At 40.1% G+C, this 25,792-nt stretch overlaps 3 protein-coding genes across 3 annotated transcripts; 2 read left to right on the top strand and 1 right to left on the bottom strand.

Annotated features, from left to right (window-relative positions):
* Positions 1–345: 345 nt before the first annotated feature.
* On the top strand, positions 346–3,077 carry LOC144716335 (uncharacterized). Its single transcript, XM_078591460.1, has 4 exons — positions 346–597; positions 2,078–2,080; positions 2,172–2,276; positions 2,862–3,077. The coding sequence occupies exons 1-4, from the start codon at positions 346–348 to the stop codon at positions 3,075–3,077; spliced, it is 576 nt and encodes a 191-aa protein (XP_078447586.1).
* A 1,083-nt stretch (positions 3,078–4,160) lies between these two features.
* LOC144716334 (oil body-associated protein 1A-like) lies at positions 4,161–9,152 on the top strand. The gene is made up of 3 exons (XM_078591459.1): positions 4,161–4,367; positions 6,144–6,547; positions 8,977–9,152. The coding sequence occupies exons 1-3, from the start codon at positions 4,243–4,245 to the stop codon at positions 9,150–9,152; spliced, it is 705 nt and encodes a 234-aa protein (XP_078447585.1). The 5' UTR covers positions 4,161–4,242.
* A 5,992-nt stretch (positions 9,153–15,144) lies between these two features.
* Positions 15,145–25,469, bottom strand: LOC144716083 (uncharacterized). The gene is made up of 17 exons (XM_078591117.1): positions 25,355–25,469; positions 24,624–24,725; positions 24,386–24,502; positions 23,101–23,256; positions 22,885–23,001; positions 22,730–22,814; positions 22,013–22,121; positions 21,817–21,884; positions 21,596–21,721; positions 20,518–21,506; positions 19,928–20,131; positions 19,769–19,829; positions 19,323–19,436; positions 16,789–16,902; positions 16,635–16,724; positions 15,787–15,862; positions 15,145–15,397 (listed from the first exon to the last, which is right to left on the bottom strand). The coding sequence occupies exons 3-16, from the start codon at positions 24,481–24,483 to the stop codon at positions 15,851–15,853; spliced, it is 2,343 nt and encodes a 780-aa protein (XP_078447243.1). The 5' UTR covers positions 24,484–24,502; positions 24,624–24,725; positions 25,355–25,469; the 3' UTR covers positions 15,145–15,397; positions 15,787–15,850.
* Positions 25,470–25,792: the final 323 nt, after the last annotated feature.

Raw genomic sequence — 25,792 nt, 5'->3', positions numbered from 1 at the left:
GAGACGCGATATACAGAGACAGAACGAGCGAGTGAGAGAACAATCGAGCGTGAGATAAAGAGCTCATTATTCTTCGAATTTTTCGATTTTGTTTGAAAAGTTGGAATAAATTTTCGATCCATTTCGATTCCTAAAATACAAATCGATCTAAAATCCAGATCGAACTCGAGAAAACTGCTCGTTCGATCGAACTATTCGAACCCAGATCTCTACGACTATGCAATACATGCATGTTTTCGTTGTACTCCACAGCGACACGCGTCAGCCTACGTCCGCTATCTACTTCTGCTATCTTGTCCTCAGGAAATCAGCCCAAGGGTGAAAATAGCTACGCAAGGTTGATCGATGGCGGAGTTCAGAGACAAGGAAGAAGGCTTCTTGGGCAGGACATGGAGACTGGCCAAGACAGTGGCTTTGACAGGCGCTGTTATCTCATCTGCTCCTCTCCTTCTTCCTCCTCTTCTCCTTGCCTCTACAGTCAGTTTTGCCTTCGCCATCCCCTTTGGCGTCTACTTTGCTGGATATGCATGCACTGAGAAGGTCATGGCCTCTCTTGTCTCGCCATCTTCCACCCATGTCCAAGAACAGGAAGAAGAGGTTTCATTCAAATCGAATCTCTTTGCCTGTTATTGTTTATTATCATTCTTAGAATGGCGGTAATTTAATTGTCAGGACACTGTAGCATTGTGTTTTTTTGGTTTGGGTTTGAAGGTTTCATTCGAATCACACTACCTAGGTTTTGCTGTCTCAAGTCAAATCTCTTTGCCTATTTTCGTTCTTTGAATGAAGATAATTTAATTCTCAAGACACTGTTTTTTTGGTTAGGAATTGTAGGTTTGATTTGAATCCCACAACTTTTTTTTTGCTGTCTCTACTCGAATCTCTTTGCCTCTTATTCTTTATTCTCGTTCTTAGAAATGGAGGTAACTTAGGAGTCAAGAAACTTGAACATGGTGTTTTCTTGGAAGGAAATGAAGGTTTCATTCAAATGACACAAACTTTTTTATGTCTGTCTCAACTCGAATCTGTTTGCCAATTATTCTTTTTCCTCATTCTTATAATGGAGGTATTTTACTTGTAAAGACACATGAATACGATGTTTTATTCTTAGGAATTGAAGGTTTCATTCAAATCACACAACCTTTTTCTGGCTGTCTGTAATGGAATCTCTTTGCCCATTATTCTTTACTCTCATTCTTACAGTAAAGGTATTTCAATGAAGTTTTCATTCAAATAACACGACCTTTTTCTGGTTGTCTCTAACGGAATCTCTTTGCCCATTATTCTTTACTCTCATTCTTACAGTAAAGGTATTTCAATAAATGTAATGTGGTGTTCTTTTGTTAGTAATTGAAGGTTTCAAATCACACAACCTTTATTTGTCTGTCTCAACTCGAATCTGTTTTCCAATTATTATTTATTCGCATTCTTATAATGGATGTAGTTTACCTGTGAAGACACATGAACATGATCTTTTATTCTTAGGAATTGAAGTTTTCATTCAAATCACACAACCTTTTTTGGCTGTCTCAACCCAAATTTCTTTGCCCATTATTCTTTATTTTCGTTCCTAAAATGGAGGTAAGTTAATCGTCAAGAAACTTCGAAGTAGTATTTTTTTGTTAGGAGGTAAAGGTCTTTTTCATGACGCAATCTGCTTGTTGAGAATTATCTTTCTGCTATTAGCCCGGCTTTGACACGAACAGCACCTTTTTTTTCTGTGTCAACTTAAATCCATTTGATACTAATTATTTATTCCACTTCCTAAATTATATATAATTTAATTATTTAATACACTTGAAATAGTGTTTTTTATTAGGAAGTTTGGGTTTTAAAACAAATCACTCTTGGGTTTAATCGGGACCACTCGCCTGGCTTTGACCGGAAGAGCACATTTCTGGGACTTCTCATCTGAAATCTGTTTGCACATTATTCTTGTATTCACATTCCCAAATTAGATATAGTTTAATTCTTAATGCACTTGAAAATTAGATATAGTTTTCTTGTTACTCAGTTCTTAACCTATTCCGACGAATCTTTGGATTTAGACATTTTTTGGTCATAATCTGGCTTTCAGCAGGTTCATTAAAGTTGTTGAATTTATATTTAAACCCTAATCATGAGCGAGTAAATTAATGTGCTCCTGAAAGAGAAGTATCTCCGCCTGGCAGAAAGAGCTCCTAATGAAGAGAAAAGATGGGGAAGAGCTCCAAGATATGAAGAAAGCCGGAGATGAGGAAAAGGGTTTCACAGGAACTTTCATACCTGTCTTGAGAGTGAGATACTATATCGTTGTTCTAGGTCATTTGAAATAATAGTAACAATAATAAATAAATAATTTATCGGGCAGGCGTCAAGATAAGTGTTACAGTTATGAAATATGATCTGTTTTTTATATAAAAAATATGGGAGCTGCGAAAGCTATTAGAGGAAAATCAGATAATGAGTTATTTGAAAAATCCAACATCCAGGTTATTTAGGGGAAATTTTTTATTATAAATTGCCAGAGTGGTTTTTATTGCTAGAGGTAGTTTTATATATGTTAACAACCAGTTATTCGATTTAAGAGTTCCAACTTTTCAACATGGTCTGTTTTTTACAAAATATGAAAGCTGACAGTACTATTAAGGGGATATCAGACGATGGATTATTTGCGAAACGTCTAGATCAAAGTCATTCAGGAATTTTCATCTGCCTAGAAACGAGAATCACGATAAGAGACCTGAGCACATTCATTGACTGATGTCCATTTTCAGCTGCTATTGAACTTATCTTTTTGTTTTTCCAACTGTGAATTCAAAATCCTTATCTGATCAAAAGATTCTTCTATGATACAAGAAATTCTTCCAACATTTGATCAGGGTTTTGGGGGAGAAAAGAGGATGCAGAAGGAGATTGATGCAATCCGGGTGATAATTGGCTGCAAAGAAGCTTCAGAGCCCTCTTGGGCAGAAGAAGTGAACAATTTGTTTCAATTTCTGGGCATTGAACCGCCAATTTCCTCAGAAGATTTCTCAAATATGGATAACGTAGAACACCACCTCCATCTACTCAAGTCCATAGTTGGGGTCAAATGAGCTCAATATCAACCCCTCTGAAAGACAAAGCATAATGGATCTTAACCCCAAATATTTTGTATGTTTTAAGCTTAAGTCTATGAAAACAATCTTCTCAGGATAATCCTAGCGTTTTAACTGTCTTATGTCAACGGTCAGAGAATCGTCTTCCCAGATTTTCTTTTTCTTTCTGGCATGAGAAATAATGAAAAGGGTGAATATGTATGAGAGGTACAGTTAGTGATACAGGTGTGTTGATATATATGAGAGGTGGGTGGTGGTACAGTTAGAGAGACAGATATTTAGATAAAAATATTAGGTGCTTTATATAATAGGTACGTGAAAGTGGAGTTTAAGGTACAGTAGTATAGGTAGAAACAAGAAAATATATTTTTAATAATTAACTTGCGACTATGAAATACTTTTCCACTCTTTTTTCTTTTCAGGATGATCCAGGCGTTATTATTTTTTCAAGTCAATGGTAGGATAATTTCTTCCTTAGATGGGATGAAAATGAAGAACATAGCGGAATAGAGAAGTAGATGGAGGTAGATTCTGTGATACAGATATATATACATATATCAGATATATAAAAATTTATTAGATTGGAAATAATAAGAAAGAGAGATGTATGAGATGTAATCTACAGATAGATAGGAATGGAGATGGTGATAGATCCGCGTAGTTTGGTCTAATGACCGAGAGAGATATAAAAATATTGAGATAGAGATAGAGTTTCGACAGAGAGACATAGAAATGGAAAGGGAGAGACTGACATAGACAAAAATATAGAGAAAGATAAGAGTTTGATGGACAGAGAAAACGAAAGAGATTGAGATTGAGGGTGAGTCTACACACAGAGTGTGTGTGAGATAAAGATAGAGAGAATCGATTAACTTGCTTAACGAGTCCGTTGATTATGATTAAAATAACCCAATAAAAATAATAAAACACAAAAAAATGAAGAAAATTGCCGACTCAAGAGCGAGAAGCTTACTTGCCCATAAAAATATGAAAAGGAAAAATTAAAGCTCGACGTTCTGTGGCGGATTTTCTTTCCGGCACCTGTAATCTAATCTACATGCAAACTTGCCACGAGGCGTATGAAGAGCAGAAATAAATATAGAGAGAGGTTATAGAAGTATTCCATCTTTCAAACGAAACACTGAAGAAGGTGGAAGAGAAAATGACGACGTCCTTGAAGCAAGTCCCCGGGGAGAAGACGCACATGACGACGTCGATGATTGAGACGGCCACCGGCGTCATCCAGTCCTTCTCCCCCATCAAGAAAATCCACCAGCACCTCTGCGCGTATGTGATGTGGTTCTTCTTCTCTCTCTTCTGCCATCGTTCTCTCTCTCTCTCTCTCTCTCTCTATCTATCTATCTATCTCTCTCCCTATCTCTATCTATCTATATGTCTATCTATCTTTCTGTCTCTCTCTATCTCTCTCTATTTACTCTATCTCTCTCTCCATCTCTACCTCTAACTCTATCTCTATCTGTAGCTCTATCTCTATCCCTATCTCTAACTCTCTATATCTCGATCCCTCTCTCTTACTCTCTCTCTATCCCTATCTCTAACTCTCTCTCTTACTCTCTCTCTATCCCTATCTCTAACTCTCTCTCTAACTCTATCTCTATCCCTATCTCTAACTCTCTCTCTAACTCTGTCTCTATCCCTATCTCTAACTCTCTCTCTATCCCTATCTTTAACTCTCTCTCTCTAACTCTATCTCTATCCATATCTGTAACTGACTCTCTAACTCTATCTCTATCCCTATCTCTAACTCTCTCTCTATCTCTAGCTCTCTTGCTATTTCTATATCTATCTCCATCTTTATCGTTATTCCTCTATCTCTCTCACACTATCTCTCTGTCTATATCTCTCTATCTCTAACTCTCTTGCTATCTCTATGTCTATCTCCATCTTTATCGTTATTCCTCTATCTCTCTCACACTCTCTCTCTGTCTATATATCTCTATCTCTAACTCTCTTGCTATCTCTATGTCTATCTCCATCTCTATCGTTATTCCTCCATCGATCTCACGCACTCTCTCTATCACTCTCTCTATCTCTCTCTCTATCTGTATCTGTATCTGTATCTGACTCTGTATCTGACTCTGTATCTGACTCTGTTATCTGACTCTGTTATCTGTTATCTGTTATCTGTTATCTGTTATCTGTTATCTGTTATCTGCTATCTGTTATCTGCTATCTGTTATCTATCTGTTATCTGTATCTGTATCATCTGTATCTGTATCTGTATCTGTATCATCTGTATCATCTGTATCTGTATCTGTATCTGTCTCTGTCTCTCTATCTCTATATCTCTATATCTCTATATCTCTATATATCTCTATATCTCTATAATTATATCTATGTATCTATATCTCTATATCTCTATATCTCTATATCTCTATATCTCTATATCTCTATATCTCTATATCTCTATAATTATATCTATGTATCTATATCTCTATATCTCTATATCTCTATATCTCTATATCTCTATATATCTCTATATCTCTATAATTATATCTATGTCTATCTCACTCTCTTTTATCTAAGATTCTCTTCTTCTTCCCTACATCTCCCCTCCCCTCCCCCTCCACGGTCCCTCCCCTCCCTCTCCCTCCCCTCTCTCTCTCTCTCTCTCTCTCTCTCTCTCTCTCTCTCTCTCTGTCTCTCTCTCTCTCTCTCTCTGTGCCGTGCCTTCATTCTCAAGTCTCTTTTTTACCTATCCACGATGGTTTATTACAATTTAATTTGACACCTCTCTCTCTCTCTCTCTCTCTCTCTATATATATATATATCTATTCGCTATTCCTCTCACTCTTTATCTATATCTCTAATGCTCTCTCTAACTCTGTCTCTCTCTCTCTATGTCCATCTCCATCTCTATCGCTATTCATTTATCTCTCTCACTCTCTATCTCTATCTCTATCTCAAACTCTCTCTCTCTCTATTTCTACGTCTCATGTCTCTTTTTCCCCACTCACGACGGTTTATTACAATTTAATTTTACGCACACACACTCTCTCTCTCTCTCTATCTTACTCTGATTCTCACGCACGATTCACGCAGGTTCCACTTCTACGGAGACGACAGGAGTCGGCAGGTTGAAGCCCACCACTTCTGCTCTCACCAAAACGAAGAACTTCGACAGTGTCTTATCTACGACGGCCCAGACTCCCACGCGCGTCTCATCGGCGTCGAATATATCGTCTCGGAACCTCTCTTTCTCTCTCTACCCGACAGCGAGAAGCCTCTCTGGCACTCCCACCAGTACGAGGTCAAGAGCGGCCTTCTCTTCATGCCTGCCGTTCCCCTGCTGCTGCAGAGAGCTGACCTTGAGAAGGTCTGCAAGAGCTACGGCAAGACCTTTCATTTTTGGCAGGTTGACAGAGGTGATGAACTCCCTCTTGGCCTCCCTCAGATCATGATGGCCCTCACTGCAGATGGCCAGCTCCGTGAGGACCTTGCCATGGGTTAGTGTTGCTTTCTTGTTTATCTGCTTGTGTTCTGTTGGAGGAAACAAGGCACATTTATGATCAAAATTTCATGTCATGCAGATTCGTAAGGGCATGTCATGCACATTTTCAAGTACATGTCATGCACGTTTATTATGAAAATTTCATTTCATGCAGATTTATAAATATATGTCATACAGATTTTTAAGTACATGTCATGCACATTTTTAAGTACATGTCTTGAAGATTTTTAAGTACATGTCATGCTCATTTATAAGTACATGCCATGCACAGTTATAATGAAAATTTCACAGAAGTTTAATGGCCATATCATAAGCAACTCCTGGGTTTTATCGTTTCTTCTATCCATTTTTCCTCATGGCCAGCTCCACGAGGACCTTGGCAATGGTGAGTGTTTCTTTCTTGTTATCTGCTAGTGTGATTTTGGAGAAAGCAGGGCTCTCTATTATCATAAGAAACTTCTGGGCTTAGGGTTTAGGGTTTAGGGAAGTTGCTTTTATCCATTTTTACTCATGGCCAGCTCCATGAGGATCTTGGCAAGAGTAAGGGACGCTTTCATGTTATGTGGTAGTGTTCTGTTGGAGATAACATGGCTCTCTCATTCATCAAGTACGTTTCATGCACATTTAGCATGAAAAGTTCATATAAATTTAATGGTCATGTCAGAAGAAACTTCTGTGTTTCTTTGTTTCTGGGTTTCTAGGTTTAGGGTTTAGGGGATTTGCTTCTATCCATTTTGCCTCTCATAGCCTGCTGCCTGAGGACCTTGCTGAGGGTGAGTGCTGCTTTCTTGGTCATCTGCTAGTGTTCTGTTGGACGAAACAAGGCACATGTATGATGAAAATTTCGTGTCATTCATATTCATAAGTACATGGCATGCACATATATAATGAAAATTTCATAATCGTCCTATCATAAGCAACTCATGGGTTTATTTTTTGCTGGGTTTCTCGATTGAGGGTTTAGGGTGAGGGATGTTTTGTTGTTATCTGCTAGTGTTCTGTTGGAGAAAACAAGGCTCTCTACGATCATAAGAAACTTCTGGGTTTCTCTGTTTCTGGGTCTAGGGTTTAGGGGAGTTTCTTCTATCCATTTTTCCTCATGGCTATGTCCATGAGGACCTTGCCAAGGGTGCCTCATGCTTTCTTGTTATCTGCTACTGTTATGTTGGAGAAATGAAGACTATCTCATTCATAAGTACATATCATACACACTTAGAATCAGAATTTCAAAAATATTTTATGGTATATCATAAGCAACTTCTGGGTTTATGGGGGTTTAGGGGATTTGCTTCTCTTCATTTTTCCTCTTGGCCAGCTTCATGAGGATCTTGCCAAGAGTTAGTAATGAGTTCTTTTCATCGTCTAGTGGTCTGTTGGAGAAAACAAGGCACATTTATGATGAAAATTTCATGCCACGCACATTCATAAGTACATGTCATGCATATTTATAATGAAACTTTCATAGAAATTTAAAGGTCATATCATAAGAAACTTCATGGTTTATTGCTTATATCTGTTTCATTTATATTTACTGAGATCACCTTATATTTATTTCGTTTACTTTGTTAGATTCATCTTGACCTCATAACCTTAGGTTATAAACTATAGACTAGAAGAATAAATTTTATGACAAGATTCATTTTGAAATATTTGAGTTCTCTTTGTGGTTTTTTACAAGATGATGAAAATACCCAAAACCTAGGAACATGAATTTCTTGAGAGTGCTGATAATTATTTGTTAGACTGTATTAGTTTCTGCCTGGGCTCATCTTTTGAGAAAATGTTAGTTTCTGCATTTTGAAAATATCATTTTGAAATATTAGTTTCTGCATGTGCTTGCCTCATCTTTTGAGAAAATGCAATTTAGCCTCTTCATGTTACTCTTCATCATTCCTTGAGACATTTAATCGACAAACAAATGAATTTTGTGTTCTTTCTTGGACAAGAAATTATGCATTACTTCGGTCGTATATATTGTTGGTATTGTTGGTATCTACCAATATCATAGACACATTACTAGTGTAAAGAAGAAAATATAATATCCTCATTCATATTTTTCAACATCATACATTCATGAAGGTCATAGCTGGATTCTCGTTTATGACAAGTAATCAAGTCACATCTTGCCATGATTTTTACTGTAATAAAAAGTATCTTTAATCCTTAAAACTACGCACGGCTGATACTCTTGAAACGTACTCCTTAAACCATGATATATTTAAATAAATTGACACCGTCGTAAGTTAAAATATACCTGTAGTTTACCTTTGACCATATTTTATTTAAATAAGATGTACATGCTTCATCTTCAGAAATCATTAGTTCGTTCCTATTTTTTTGTTGCTTATAACTTATAAGTTGGTGGATCATTTGGGATTTTTGAGAGAAGTTTCTTCATCTGATGCAATTGTTCTTCTGAAATAGGGGTGGAGCAGCGATTTGGCATGTCCTTCGCCAAGGAGAGGGAAAATAGGGTTTACATGGCAGGGCCAGAGCAAGGAATCCATCCCTTGGCCAACGGAGCAGGTAAGGGCATCGCCTTGACACTGAGGGAGACCCAGTTGCCACAAGAAGAAGAGACATCGACAGTTTTCCTCTAAGCTTACACCATGCATAAACTGATGATAATGATGATAAATGGTGTTAATAATGATAATGATGACATGATGATAATAAATATGAGTGATAAGTCATAAATGAAGTTTCTCTTATGAGTACCCCATAAACTGCCAATGATGAGCAATGATGTTTATAATGCTGATTCATGATACAATAAAGAGGACAAATATAATGGATCAGTTATCGTAAGTGGCACATAAAATGATGATTATGTTTAATCCATGATGATGAATAATGATGATAAATTATGCCGGTTGATGTGATGATGAGGACTTTCATGTTTCAGATGAGGAAAGTATGATGGTTCTGATAAATATAAGTCTGATTAAGATAAGTAGATTAAATATAACCCTATACTGGTTAAGAGATGTAGATGCTATAATTAAATATAAGACCCAGCATAAATATGATCAAAGATATAGGGTTAGGGTTCTCACGTAGATAGCTAATATTAAAACACCTAAAAATGTTATATTATTGCACTTCTTTATAGTACTATAAATACTAACCAATGTATGGTGAAATATTCGCAGAAGTAATGGTATTAGCCCCCTATCTTGGTGTGTCTCCCTCCTCTCGATTCTCTCTACACGCCAATGCCTTAGTCTCTTGGCAGGAAGTCTCCCGTCCCCCCACATGTAGTGCGTGCGACATGCGCGCACCGTCCCCACAGTGCACGCGCATTCCCTGCTCGCGACGCCCGTGCCTCTAATGCCCAGCCTGCATGTCCCGCGCGCACTCATGCGCCTAGCGCCCGCGCACACATACCTTTGGCGGCCCTGCACACCCAACCTACATGTGACCTTACCCTGATTAGCCACCATTGTGCATGACGAGCACAAGCACCAAAAGGGCTCTGGCTTTAAAGATCAGGGTCGGGTGTCATCACCCCGATGCATGTGGTGTTATGCTTAAGGATTTGATCTCAAAATCCTGAGTCCATTACACTAACATTGATGGCAAGGACGTCGACACATTACCATCGGACGCGTCGCCACGGTCAACCGAACTCAACGTCTCCGCCACGGATATGCCGCCACAGTCAACCGACGTCATCACTACCGCAACAGACATGCCGCAACCGTCTCCGCCACGCACGTCTTCACGCACGCACGTCAACACTCACGCTCCGGACATGCCGCAACCGTCTCCACTACGCACGTCTCCACGCACGCATGTTCCTTCACGCGTCATGACACGTCACCAATGGCAAATCAACAACTGCCCCTTGGCGTGACATGAAGCACGACTCGTCTTTAATTTCTCGTCTTAAAGTTTTATTTTCTCTTTCCTCCAAGGCCTATATGTATAAGCCATTGTTTCAAGAAACAGTTAGGCAGTCATATTTGAAGAATTGAGTTTTCTGTTTAACTCTTCTTGGAGGACTGCCCAGCCTCCCTCTCCCATCAAACCCTAGCCGTCGTCGCCGCTGCCGCCGCCACCGCCGCTATAGTGTTTCGTCTTCGGCCGTCTCTTCTGCTTCCTCATTCTCTCTCTCTCTCTCTCTCTCTCTCTCTCTCTCAAGCCTGCTGCCCCAAGGCTGCCCAAGCTGCCCCAGCCAGGGCCGCCCCAGACCACCCAGGCTGACCCTACCAGGGCCGCCCACGAGCAGCCCAAGGCCGCCCCAACAGGGCCGCCCAAGGCCGCCCCGGTCGCCCCTGCCAGGCCGCCCAAGGCCGCGCCTAGGCTTCCCCTGCCAGGGCCGCCCAAGGCCACCCAAGGTGCCCCATACAGGGCCGCCCCAGGCCGCCCACGAGCAGCCCTAGGCCGCCCCAACAAGGCCGCCCGAGGCTGCCCAGGCCGCCCCTGCCAGGCCACCCAAGGCCACGCCCAGGTCGCCCGTGCCAGGGCCGCCCAAGGCCACCTAGGCCACCCCCAGCCAGGGCCGCCCCAGGCCGCCCAGGCAGCCCCTGCCAAGGCCGCCCACGAGCAGCCCAAGGCCGCCCAGGCCGTCCCTGCCTGGCAGCCCAAGGCCACGCCCAGGCCGCCCCTGCCAGGGCCGCCTAAGGCCGCCCAGGCCGCCCCAGGCTGCCCCTGCCAGGCCGCCCAAGGCCACGCCCAGGCCGCCCCTGCCAGGGCCGCCCAAGGCTGCCCAGGCCACCCCAATCAGGGCCGCCCAAGGCCGCCCAAGCTGCCCCTTCCAGGGCCATACTCGTTCCTCTGGCTGTACCCATCCGCCCGCCTCGCCCTCCGTCAGAACCTCACCACGACATCACCTCACTACCAGGGCCGTTCGACGCCCGGAACACCCAGACCTCACTACCAGGGCCGCTCAGCGCTCAGATTCGCCCAACCTCATCACAATCGGAATTTCTCGCATCCTCTTCACACACTTCGGTGCCGAGGTACGCATGAACTCTTTGGTGTCGAAAGTGTTCTCCGTCCAGTGTTTTCTCAAGAAGTTTCCACCGTCGTCAGAATTAGATTTGGTTTGGATTTTCCACTTCTTCTCCCTCTTTCTCGAGTGTTTCTTCGCGACGTGAATTCGAATATTGATTTCGGTGCTTAGGCAGCGTCGCGATGGGGGAAGACAGTACTCCCGCCCTCGTTAAGGGTTGAAGCTGCACCACCATATTTTCATTGGTTTTAAAGTCCGAATCCGACAGTGTGATTTCTGTGGCTGTTTTATCCCTCTAGTATCCGATCCATCCCTAGTCGTCCATCCACCCGTAGTCTGTCCCGTCAACCCAATCGTCCATTCCGTAGCCGTCCTACGTCAGACATGTCCCCACAATAAGCATGCAGGCCTTTGTGCAGTACATGCCGCCTATTTTGGGGTCTTACAACGATGATGAGGGCTAATGTAAGTGATTAGTGAACAACGATAAATGATAGGCGATAATAGTGAGGATAATCATGCTTTTGTTCGAATAGCTCTTTTTTATGTCATAGGTTTAAGATTTTCGGCTGTTCATTTCAATTATAAGAAATAACCTTTGTTAATATGCATGATCTATTTACACTCTATCATAAAACGATCTTTCTTAGTTTTTGTATTTTGTGAAAAAAGTTTAGAGATCCTTACTTACGATGAAGGTAAATTTCCCATTGACTTTGACCTTAACTTTGATTATCTTTGACTAAAAGACATTACAGGTCTTACCCATCAAGCACTAGATTCACCAATGTGTTCAATGATATAATTTTATGGGGAAATATATTATTAATTTTTAAACTTCTTGGTTTGAAGTATGCAAGATTTTTTCATCCTCCCAAACCTAACCAAGACTATTGGTCCACATTTTTGGGGCAAACCAAATTTCTGGCCCATTTTAGGTTTGAGTGTCAAGCAGGACTAAAGACTAGAAATATTATTATGATACTAAACTGTCCTCCCTGCACTCCCAATGCCACAACCCACAAAGTCAGCCCTCAACGTTGCCGCCCAACCGATCACCAGTCAAGCCACCATTGCAGCCCACATGGAGGTTGCCTCTCTTGTTCTCCTTGATGCTTTGGAACCATGATTTCTACTTAAATGTTCCACACCTATAATCAATGGCAGTCTTATCCATTAAGTGATCTGGATCGCCTCGTGTTTAGACTTGCCTTCCAAAATAAGTTGAGATGTGGCTTATGGGCTGAATAAGGTATTTATTCAATGTCTCTCATCTTATACTTTTATCCCAGTTTCATGGAAACCCAACCTAAAGCAGGCAGCAAAAGGTGGGTAAAAGCCCTTAGATACCTAGGAAAGAATAGGGGTGGCCTCTAGCCTTCTAAAATTATGTTTCTCTTCTCATCTCCCCTTTCTTTGTTTGGACTCCCTTACTATCCCTAGCCTCCAAAGGAGCGTTCAACCCCTCTTTTCCTTGGTTACTCTTCGATCATCTCCTGATCCTATGCAATACCCAAGGTATTTTGGAGCTTCTTGACAAGTCTCCAACTCAACTCAGCGCTCCATGTGAGAGTTGACTTGTTAATGTTAATGAAGCTTCTAAAGTGATATAGAATCTTCTCGAATCTTCAAGAACCTTCAAGATATGTCTAGAGTCTTCTAGATGCTTTTAGAATCTTATGGACTCTAGGATACTCTAAAAGATAATGGATCCTACTAGAAGCTTGGGGTATTTCTAGATGTTCTATAAAGATGTAGAAATCTTCTAGAGAGATGGATCTCTAAAAGCATCCAAAGAGCTCTATAAAAGGAGGTGCCTGCCTCATACTGTCAAGAATTTCGGGAGCATCCTAGATACCATCTTAGTCTGCATCTTTGTGAGCAACCTTGGAGGGTTCAAGCTAAGTTAACTAGAGAGTTGGAGAAAAGTTGGGGATAACATAACATCATGGAAAGAGGCTTTTGTGAGGAGGTGACACCAAGCATGTATCTTCTTGTTGGTTAGTCCCTTTGATAAACTTGTTCTCTTTTCTTCTTTTGTACCTTTATTGTGAACATTGATCATCCCAATCAAGAAATGTTATTTTTCTCCAATCTGTATGTGGGTTCTGTATACTCTTACCCATATACCCTTGGTGGATTCTTGAACTTATTTGGATACATATTTCAGGTTCCATTAAGTTAAGATCCTCGAAACTCCAAGAGTTGCCACCATTGTAGTCAGCAAGATCTAAGGTAGACCTGAAGGTGAGGTACCAGCATCCCAACTCTTTCCGCTGAGGATTTGTGAACACCATTGTGTGGGTTTTGAACATTGCACTACCTGAAGATGGTGACCTAGTGAAAACTTATAATAACCCTTGTGCTCAGAATTGACTAGGTTTTCTCACCAGTTTTGTCTTCATTTGAATCAAACTGGATGAAGTTTGACTTTTCTGGAAACTCAAGTTCCATGTCTTTCGTTCGAGACAAAACTTTTATGACTTAGAACCTGGTTCATAGATCAGATTCAAAGTCAACTCTGACCTAGTCCTTGATCAGCATGCCGGTTCTTCCACAATTTCAAGGCATTTTTAGAAAGACAGTTGTCCATTTTTCATGCTCTTTTAGTTAACTTTGAAGGTGCAAGTCAGAGCAGCCATCCCTGTGTATTGGCCAAGAAGGCTGCTACACAAATTAAAAATTGGCTTTGGTCAAATTTCCATGTTGTAGACATTAGTCTTTTTTTTAATGGATCCTCTGGAATAATAGGGCTTGGGTTAACAAATATCATGACATGATATTTTAATTTTTATAAATTGAAAGCTTACATCGAATTTGAATTGAACATTAGTTGACATAGTGCAACGGTGTTGAGTGATTCATCACATATGTTGTGTGTTATGATTTAAACTTTATATGGCTTGGAAATGATTCTACTTATGTAGGCCAAAGTTGATTATACTGTATCAATATACATTTCACCTATGATGTCACTTAAATGGTAAAATATGAGAAACCTTTAAGGTGAAGTCATCATTCTAACCTTAATAAACAGATGAAATCTTCTTCAAAAATAAATAAATAAAAATTGACCTCTACATAAAAGATTTTCAAATCATCATAACATATACAAAGATAAGCCACTCATTTATAGATGGAAACATGTATTAAATAACTTGATACCATGATTGGAGAAAGATCGAGATTCTCAGGGCCAAATATGAAACTAGGTATTTACCTCCATTCAACAAGAATAAATGTTATGACTGGGATGGTCGCCAGGTTTCGGTGAGGAAAACAAGCAGTCTGAATTATTGTAATGAAATTAGACCATTTATTCAAAAAACAAAATATGTTTAATTGATGATTTTGATTAACCAATATAACAATATCCTAGAAGGATTCCGATTGATCATGCAAAAGTTTCGTAATCAAAATTTGATTATCCCTTTGAGGCACCATAATCCAGACATTTTCTTCTCAGACAGACTATCTAACTGGAGAACACTCGATAATTAATTAAAATGCAATTAATACGCTTTATAAAATGAAACTGGAGAAAGATCGAGTTCCAATAACTAAAAAGAGGCTTTTAATTCCACAATCTCCGTTCTATCCAAGAGAGATTAGGTATTAATACACCATTTCCATGATTAAAAATAAACATTAATATTTCTTCAAAAAAAATAAACATTAATATAACAGGAATACAATTTCAATCATTCATGGGGAGCGATACAAATTCCATGATTTATCTTTACCAACATGATTTCCTCATATTGGTAAATCAGCGGATTAGATGAGCAGCAGAGAAATTGAACGATGAAAAGCAGGAAGAACAGGAATTATTACCACCCCCTTCTTTCATGTTTGACAGCACCAGAATTTCCCCAAAATATAGATCCGCTGAGGAACAACAAGAGGAGAACATATCAGAACTTGATTAATAGCAACACCTTGGTCTGTTGCTAGATAGAAGAAATTAGGAAAATTCAGCAAGTTTCTCAACGAGAAAAAGTTATCTATAAGTTCTTGGAAGTAGTAGTCAAAATTCTTAGAAGTAGTAGCCAAAATAGAATATTTATTCTTGGACGTAGTAGTCAAAATTCATATATAGGAAAATGCTAATTCTATAGGTTATTGATTGAGCAGTGAGGAAAATAGTTTTATTTTGAATAACCAAAATTCGATTAATATACCTATGATTGTTGACATGAACAACATCGATACAAAAGAAATCCAGGATAACGAAAAATAGCGAGTGATGGAAGCAAGTTGGATGGCGAACAACTTACCAGTTTCTGTTTCGGTACTCTTTTATGTACAGTGCACATATTTACGGGCTCAACATTTCAATTATCATCTTTGCGTCTGGAAAACACAAAAAAGATAAGTTTCCTATTTTTTTCAAAAATGACATCCATTCAAAAAAAAAATTTTAATGCAGGATGATTGGGCACAGAACACAAATACTGAGTATATGGATGTTTGTCAATGAGTCTTAAGAGGTTCTAATCCTTGAAAAAAGATATGATATGAAAGAAAAATAGACAAGATCAAAGAAAGAGAAAGACAAAGTTGATTCAACAGTGGCCTGAACTTTTCCTTTTTCACCTGATTTCTTTTTTATATATTTAAATAATAAATTGTACTGTCATAAATAATTAACAAAATTTTTTATAATAAGATGCTAACTGGGTTAGGCGCTAGGTATTTTGTAAGGAACCCCAAAAACAGAAATATTATGTCAAGACCCCGCCAAGGGTTTACCAGAGATGGAAGACGAAAAGGCCCCCTGACGTTTCAACTTCCCCCGGGGACGTTTTGACTCCCGACCAACCCTCTATTTAAGAGAGGAGACAAGGGAGCTGGGAGGCACGAAGAAAATCCTATCGTGAGTCCTCTCCCTTCTCTCTCACCCTTTTCCCCTGACCCTAACTCCTCTCCTTTCTTGTTCCTACAGCGACCTTCAACCCTGCAACCGAGCCTCCTGGTGACAACCGGAGCAAGCTTGCTCCACTCCATTCCTTTCCGTTTCCCTCTATCTTTTTCCACCTTTTCCCATTTGTTCTGTGTTCGAACTTGGTTGAGGACAGCATTTTGGAGTTTTCATTACGAGTGTCAGTGGGTCTCAACATATTACCTCCATCAAATGTTCGTCTTGAAGGAAACGGTGCTCTGACGATGTTGATGCATCACGACTATCATACTGAAGAATCCTTAGCTTCCCTTCCTGCAATAAGTAAACGAATTTTTGCAATATTCATCTCATTAGAAAAATTGCGCAAAATAATTACCTTGGTTCCATAAACAAGACCGCCTCCGACTAGTGGATGAAAACAAGCAACATTAACTTCATCCTCTGCACTGGGAAGAACCCTCACGAGCTCCATGTCTGAGGCCCTATAAACCTAGTGTTGTAGAGAAAGAAATAATTAAAATCACAGATAAATTTGACACCTTTAATCACTCATTATTTATTAGCTCGGTTTCATTTCATGGTATATACACAGTAAATCAACTTTAAAAATATATAAATGAGCTAACAACCAATTTGACTACTCCGGAATGCTTTTCTACTCATTGTTCTCGATATTATCTTATATTTGAACCATTTTCCGCAGCTTGTTCATCAGGTACGAGATGGCCTTTTAGATTATTTCTTTTTTTCAGATTATCCAACCACGAAATCAAATATCCCAACTACGTTTATTCAGGTATGAATGCTGTACACGAGGCACTTAATAAAATCATTGTTAGGGATCTCCAGTGAAATATCTCAGACAAACGGAGAAGCATTTTATTTTTAAACGGATACTAAGGGTATTACTGAAATATCTAATTGAGAAATCAGCATCACGATTCCTACGTGTATCTAATTTTATTCCTGTGTATCCAATTTCATTCACAAATTATTATATTCTTGAAGTTGGAAGCAGTTGATATGAAGTAAAATATTCTCCAATTTTAAAAAAATCGTTGGAGATATAAAAACTTAGGCAATAGACTTTAATTCGAAACTCCAACTCCTTGAGGCTGAATAAGCCCTCCTTCAGTGCCGCACAACCGCTTGTTCCTCCACTTAGGGTTTCACAAAAATAAAGCCTCAATTACTGATTCTTGCAAATGGCCAGTTTAAATACCAACTTACAGTTAATTGGGCCTGGGCACACATAAATTAAGTGAACCTATTCCCAACAAGGGATCAAGTCACTTCAAAAATGTGGGCCACTTATAATATATGCCTACTTAATTACAAGCTCATTAAAATCAAAGAAACAAAGGCCTGGGCCACTTATAACACGTAGCCCAATCAAATAGAATAGTAAAACCAACGGGATGCTGAAAATAACTAGATGCATTTTTGCACCGAGACTTTGCAAGGTCAGCAAATGTATCCAAGTCTTGGAATCAGTTGTCCAAAATACCAGAATTAACTCCATTATTGAGGCTTCCTGTCATTTGAACATGCACTTTTCTGCCTCTCATTACTCCAGTATATTTTATCAATTCGAAACAGAGCTATCTCAAAGAATCAAGGCCCATCGGGTAATTGAACGAAACTTCGTGACGCCGTGTCAATGGAATGCCTAAAACTCTAAAAAAAATTCATCTTCAAACACCGACATGTTGACCTGTTTACACATTACTGGCTCGATCAGACATTCAATATCCACTTATTCTCTTCTCCTTGGATTTTTAGGGCCCTACTAGCATCCTAATGGATGGGATCAGATTAAAAGGTTTGATAAACAGCCCCAATATTGATCCAATCCAGCCAAACTGACAACCCAAGTCGAGCTCAAAATGAGTCTGTCAATCTGATTGATCGGATTAACCACATCAATCAGCTCATTTTGTTGAATGGAATAACGGATCGAATTAGGCACCACCATATATGGTGAAATAAGATGGCAAGACCATAATGAGTTTAAGATAGAGAAAGGGCAACATCCAGGCAGGGACTGTAATCCATATCCAGAATCTGTTATCGGATAACGAATACTGAATAATGTCAATCCTTGTTACAGTATCTGTTATATTTAATATAATCCCTGACCGTTTTGGATTTCAGATGATTTACAGGTTTCGATATCTAATAACGATATCGTATGAAATAAAAGCAAAATATATACCTAGATTTACAGGTAACAATATCAATGTCGTTACTGTAATTGGCTCTGGGATATTATTATCCTAGGCAGATTCCAGGGCTCTCGATATCCATTACCATTATTTGATATCCAGTACAGTTCTGATATCTGATATCAATATGGTAGCGGACTGCTTTTTGAGGATAACGCACATCAAAGTATTCGGTAACAGAAATAGGATACAAAACCGTTAGTCACACCCTACTTGGATATGGATGCCGTTAGTTTCACCCTACTGCCACATGACAAGCTCGATGAATCTCATATTGACAGTTTCTAAAATGTGGAGCGGAATAAAGATTTCATACCCCATGGCTAAATCATGATTGCCCATGAGAGAGCATGAGATAGAGACCGGAGAAAGTGTTTTTGTTTTGATCACGATTGAGTCTGATGACTCCCCCATTTGATCGTTTTAATTGATCATGATCGATCAAAAATCAGATTGATCGAAACCCAGATAAATCGAAATAGCCTAAAAGATATTTTTAAAACACAAAAAGCTGAGCATCTAAGGCTTATACCAAATCCCTGGAAGAGTCCAGGGAACATAGTATAAGAAAAACATCGGATTGCAACAAGAAGAGCTTCGGATAAAATCTAAGGCCATTCGAAGAGCATAATTGGATACGTTGAGATTCATTCAAAATAAAGCAGGACACGTCGCAATAATCTACCTCCAAAATCGTGAAGATGGGGAGAGTCGTTTCCCCATTGCAGACGACACTTCTTAGAAGAGAACTATGTCTCCGACCATATGCCAAAAGTATGTGCTCAGACGTGGGTGAGAACTACAGAGAAGAACCAAGAAATGAAATTAGAAATTGCACAAAATTTCACTTTCCCGAGAGATGAGAGAGGAACAAAAGGACAGCTGGATAAAGAATGCTACACAGTTTTTAAACGTGATTCGCCGGTTAATTAGAATAAAATAGAATGTTTGAGAGTAATTAGACGGAAATTATCTGGGCCTACGTTATGTTTTCTGTTCTGAAAAAAAACCACGCAAGAGTCATGACAACAGAAAAAACCGAGGCCAACTCTAAAATTTCAACCCAGAACCCACTGCAATGTTGCTTCAGAATAAGAAATTCTTGAAGAGACCGTTTCCAGGGCAACTTACCTGGATAGAAGTCAAACAGTGAGCGGCCCTGATTGCCCTTGATGCAAGAACTGCCCCAAACCTAATTCCACAAGAGATAAAGTGAAAAGAATCATATAATTTTCCTCCGGCAGCAAATCATGAGAAGAAAAAAATCAGTATCAAAGTTTGAGAATATACGTTATCTCCTCAAGGGAATACACACGAAGCTCATACATAACTTGGTGAGAAGAAATAGGGTGTCGTGTAGGGGACGTTGCCGCTCCCAAAGTATTTAGTTGCGTTTGTGGTGACAAACCATGATCAACCTCCATATGAGGCAGCACACAAGCAACACATGCAGCGAGATATCTCCCACAAGGTGAAAAGTGGGCGCCCATCTCACTGAAATCAACAACTGGTTAGCTACACCACGAGATGTACTAAAACACATTTTCTAATATTGTCAACAGACTTAACCCAAGAAATGAATACAAATAGTGGAAAGATCAGAATGGAAATAGATCAGATTGGAATATGGACAACCCATTCAATTTGTTCTTTCTCAAATTTCATACATACACACACAGATTCAAGTTTGATTGATATTTGTGGAGCTCAACCATCCCTCCCGAAAACAAAGATTTGAAATGGTCCATAATATACTGAGTACTCGGTGAAACTCATTCAAATACAGACAAGTGTGAAACTCAAAGCTAGTTTTCATAGTTATTAAGAAAGATTACAAAAATAATGGTCGTAATAACAAAGTTGTCTGGGGTTTGACGTACCTGCACAGAACAGCATGCGGTATTGTCAACCTACATCTCTCTGAGTCCAGTGGAGCGCATGGGTTGTGAATTTCATGCAGCCAAATCCTTAGCTTCACCGTGCATGGCAATTCTGCAGCTGCAGCGGCCACCAAAGACGCCGCCACTTCAGAACCTATGTTGCTCCCTGCTAACTGAGACCTGGTCTCATCATTCTGAGCAATGCCTTCCGAGTCTATGAGATCCAGGAGACGAGGACGAGAATGAGGACGAGAGCTCGGTCGTGTTGCTGCCCTTGTGACCTCAACATAGCGAGCTTGAGGCAATTCTAATGGCAGAACTTCAGGCCCCGTTCCAGGCACAGAAGAATATGCTCCTTCCACCGTGTTACTCAGGGGTAGAATCGGGTGTAAACTTCCCTGCCTCAAACCCATTAGCCACCCGGGAAAATATGGCAGTGGGCATGATCCAGCCTCTAAACTCCTTGCCAGATTCTGACTCTCTGTGTTTCCTAGATTTGCAGGCCGACGGGAAGGTCCGCTGCCTTCGGGCTCACCATTATTAGCAGGAACGATAGGGGATCTTTCATGTGATATTAAGGCATTCAGACCTTGGATTGTTTCTTCCATATTCATTTCGACATCCACATCAGCGTTGCCTAAATCAGCAGGAGAGAAGCCCGGGACTGATTCTGCTGGGGCAGAATTAGACTCCTCAACTCTCATGGGAACAACTAAACCCGAAGACGATGGCAGCGTATACTCATGCCTCTGCAGTGCACTAGCCATGCCAGCTGGCCTAACACCAACACCATCCTCTGATTGAAAATCTGCGCCACTGCCAATAGTGACTGCTGACATCATCATGTAAGCAGGAGAAGAGCTATTCTCGAGATTCCCAAGGGAAGAAGAGCAAGAATTTGAGACAAAGACTGTAGGAGGAGGGTACTTCGAATACCCTGAGGACGTTGCCAGTGTTAGCGGAGAATCCGAAGAGTCAAGATAATTGACCTGGTTTGAAAGTTTTCAAAGAGAAATAATTCAGACCACCTGATCGGAGAAACTGGAAGCTGCAGAAAGATTCACCAATAAACCCTAACCTCGGCAGTCAAAAGAAACGGAGCAGAGAGCGGGTGAAAATGCACAGCCCTCAGCGATCGACGAGTTTTCAGAACAATAGCGGGAGAAGATGATTCTCCAGTACTCTTGTAATTCCAGATGAACAACTGCAACATGGTAGCAATTTCATCATCATAGAGCTTCACAGAAGACTCAAAATCCTTCAGAAGATAAGTAGAATTTTGGTGATATGGCAACCTACCCTGTGTCCCGAAGCTACAGCGATAAAATCGCCTTGTGCATGGAATGCAATAGAAGCAATGGGACGATCTGAAGAAAGAAATAAAGAAATAATGTGAAGCTGATTTAATTAGTCAGGGGCCTAAAGAAAATACTTTAATGGGATCGGACGTGCCACAGTGAGTAATTAAGAAAACTAAGAAACCAAATGGACGCACAAAAAACGTGTGAGCATATGCAGTCATCCGTGTTTGCATCCCACAGACGAACTTCATGATCTAGGCTGCCACTTGCGACAATGTGAGAATGTAACGGATGGAACCTAACCTGAAACAAGGGAGCACAAATGATGAGAAGAATAAGTAATTTTCCCAATAAATAAGAATGAATAGAAATGTTCTCCTGAAAGATATGCCAATCAAGGTATGGCATAATGGAACAATAGTGTCGTTCAGAAATCAAGTATGGCATGAAAGGGAGGACATTTCCCCTTCAAAAAAACGAAATAAATGAGTAATTATAAAAAAGAATTATCAGCATGGCTCCTCCAAACAACCAGCAGAGTAGACAAAAAGCCATTTTTTGCTCCAACAAACTCTCATTATCAGTTCACCAGATGTCGTTGATCTTGTTCTCAAAGATGGAATCAGGACATGACTTAACCAACAACTACAATTCATTTGATCATCTATTGAGTTTGTCAAAGAGAATCATTAAAATTTTCACGAAATGGTAATACATTATAAAGAATTTAAGATTTCAAAGCAGAAATAAAATCAGAGGGTTCGCACAATTTAAATGAAAAGAAACTAAGAAAATGAAGAAAAAGCATGAAAAACAATAAAAAGGAAAAGGTCAATGCAGGCAATAGATAATCAATCAATAGAAATTAGAGTAAAGATAAGCAAAACAGATGTGTTTTTTATGAAACTTACCACCCAAGGTGTTCGTCGATGGCCACTCAATACCTTCAGCCGCTTCCCAGATTGGCAGTCGGAGATTTTAACAGTGTGATCCCCGCTGTGTATAATAAAAAAATTAACATAAAAGGCAAATGACATAAAAATAAAGCCAGACAGGTCTCTCTTACTGCGTTGAAGCTAGTTTCTTTCCATCGGAACTAAATGCTGCTGCTATTGTCGACCTTGGGGGAGGTAAAAGAGGGCAGTAAGTGGCAGTTAAATGCTGCAGTGAATCTGCTTCGACCCTGGACAATGAAAAAGAATCTGAGAGCTCAATCTTTGCATTGATAAACGATAGATTCTAGAACATAGATATGCATAGAATGAACATTGAATGTAATTACCATGACTCCAAAGAACGCTTCGCGTCCACTGCAAGGCACTCTGGTCCACAGACATATTCACTACGTTGTGAAATGCCACCCAGTAACCTCCGCGACGATTTTCTAGTCTGGGGTGAAATCTCCCTCCATGCCAGAACCAGGAAAACATTCCTACGGCTGGCAAGAAATAGAAAATATAAGAAAAAAATCATGCTGGAAGTCAAGGTAACAACATCCTCCGCCAAAGATCTCAGAAAAATGGTGGTTTGGATTGAACTGCAAATCAGCACACGAGTAGAGTTTTATTCTGAAGAAACACGAGTAGAGAAATGGTTCAGGCAACAAATAAAAAAACACAGATGATAAAGCATGAATCACATTGATTTGTGGAGATTAAACAATCCAAAAGGAACCATCTTTTGCTCCAGTTTTACATCTTCAATACGAAATGAGAACGAACACTCTTAAGTGTTGGATTCTGGTGTTGGCCGTGTTGATTTTAGTTGGGAATTCACCCGGTTAGAATAAGCAACAAATTTCATTTTTTCAGAATCAAATGCGAAAATTCATAGGCTTTTGATTCAAGAGTGTCCACTAGAGGCCTCACTGGCGCCAGCTCATTCGACCACCTGCAGAAACCCTAGCAGAAGGGAAGGATAAGAACAGACATGCTATTTCCTCCTCTTCGTGAGAAGTCTGTAACATTATATTAGGGGACAATGTGGACCACTCTGCTTGAGTGGTCTTTATTTGGGCCAACCACAAACGACCTAAGATATTGGATATGCGAACAAATAATGCCCAAGTGGCCCATCCGCAGACAAACGGAGCATCAAGGCAGATAAGCAGCAAGAGAAGAGGATAAATCCAATAAAAAAGGGTAAAACCATAGATAAATCAGTAAACAATAATGCAAATGAGTAAATATTACACGAGAGTTTCAGAAGGACGCCTCTGTAGCAGCAAATCATCTAACTAGCTTCAGTTTGAACAAACAGACTATGAATTGGGAGAAGCACGTCTCATTTGACCTTGGTAATCTAAGGTTTGAATCGTTCTTCGTCAGATCAGTGGTAACCTAATCCTATCACAATTATTAGCCCGGCCACATAAGATAGATAACAAAAATAGAAATCAAGGACACAAGAGAATGAAAAAAAAAAAAAGAATCACGAAAGAACTTGAAAAAATGATAAACCCAATTTTCTTACTTGGATTCGGGGAAATTAAAGTATATGAATCGAACGAAAATAGAAAAAAATAGTATTTGAAGACGACCGAATATGTGATAAAAACGTTATCCAACCTTATCCTTGGAGGAGCATCTGAAGTACATTCAAAATGGGAGGTAGACGGCGAGCTAAACTTAGATGCTTTAGAATAATCTGGCCAGGATTGAGTCATTTCTGCGTCAAATGCCAGCCTGAAATTTCAATCCAGTCATAATAAGCGTGGTTTCAGCAAGCAAATGAACAAAACGAATGTCAATAACAGCTCGAACAGCAGAAAAGCAAAGGAGAAAGGATAGCAATCTGAAGTGATACCGTGCGTTCCTGATAAGAATTCGAAAACGAGAAATCCAGAAATAGGAATCCAATCAAGAATTCCCTGGCCAGGATTGAGTCATTTCTGCTTCAAATGCCAGCCTGAAATTTCAATACAGCCTCAATAAGCGTGGTTTCAGCAAGCAAATGATCAACACGAATGTGGATAACAGCTCGAACAGCAGAAAAACAAAGGAGAAAGAATAACAATCTGATATGGTACTGGTCGTTCTCCATAAGAATTCGAAGAGGAAAAATCCCGAAATACAGCATCAATTTCAATACAATAAGCATGGTTTCAGCGAGCAAATGATTAACACGAATCTCGACAACAGCTCAAACAGCAGAAAAGGAAAAGAGAAAGGATAACAATCTGATATGAGACCGGTCGTTCTCGACAAGAATTCGAAGAGGAAAAATCGCGAAATCGCGAAATCGTTCTAGTCTGGCAAGGATTGTGTCATTTCTGCTTCAAATGCTAGCCTGAAATTTCAATACAGCATCAATTTCAATACAATAAGCACGGTTCCAGCAAGCAAATGATCAACACGAATGTCGACAGCACCTCAAACAGCAGAAAAAGCAAACGAGAAAGGATAACAATCTGACATGATACCGGTCATTCTGGACAATAATTCCATGAGGAAAAACCCCGAATCAGGAATTCAATCAAGAATCGTCCTGAGAAACAACACGATTAGAGAGAAACAGAGAGAGAGCGATCGAAATACCACAATGTGAGGGACTCCAAGCGGCCGGATCGGCGATTTTCTTCGGGATCGGAGGATCTCTCGCTCTCCTGCCCACCGACGAGGTCAATACCAGAATTCTTCTTGCCCTTTCTTGAAAAGTAGTAGTTCTAGGGATCGGGGATTCGAACTGATCGTTCGAATGTTCGATCGGATCGAACATTCGAACGATCAGATCCGAACCTCGATCAGACCCGCATAGGATTCCATATTCGAATAGGGTTCGGATCGTATGTTTTGATCCGGCCCATTGGTCGGATCCGATTCGATTCGAACCGACAGTTCGGACGAATCGGAAGGAATTGTTCTATTTAATATAAGGACTCTGCTACGCGGGCAACTGGTTGCCCCCGTCGAATCTTGGGCAACCGGGACACGTGGAAAAAAACTACGTGTCGTCCCAGGATTGGACCAACCGGT

Source organism: Wolffia australiana, chromosome 20 (genome assembly GCF_029677425.1).
Source record: "Wolffia australiana isolate 7733 chromosome 20, ASM2967742v1".
NCBI classification, from domain to species: domain Eukaryota; kingdom Viridiplantae; phylum Streptophyta; class Magnoliopsida; order Alismatales; family Araceae; genus Wolffia; species Wolffia australiana.
The sequence above is the reverse complement of the archived record's forward strand: the minus strand, read 5'-3'. Positions and strand labels throughout refer to the sequence as shown.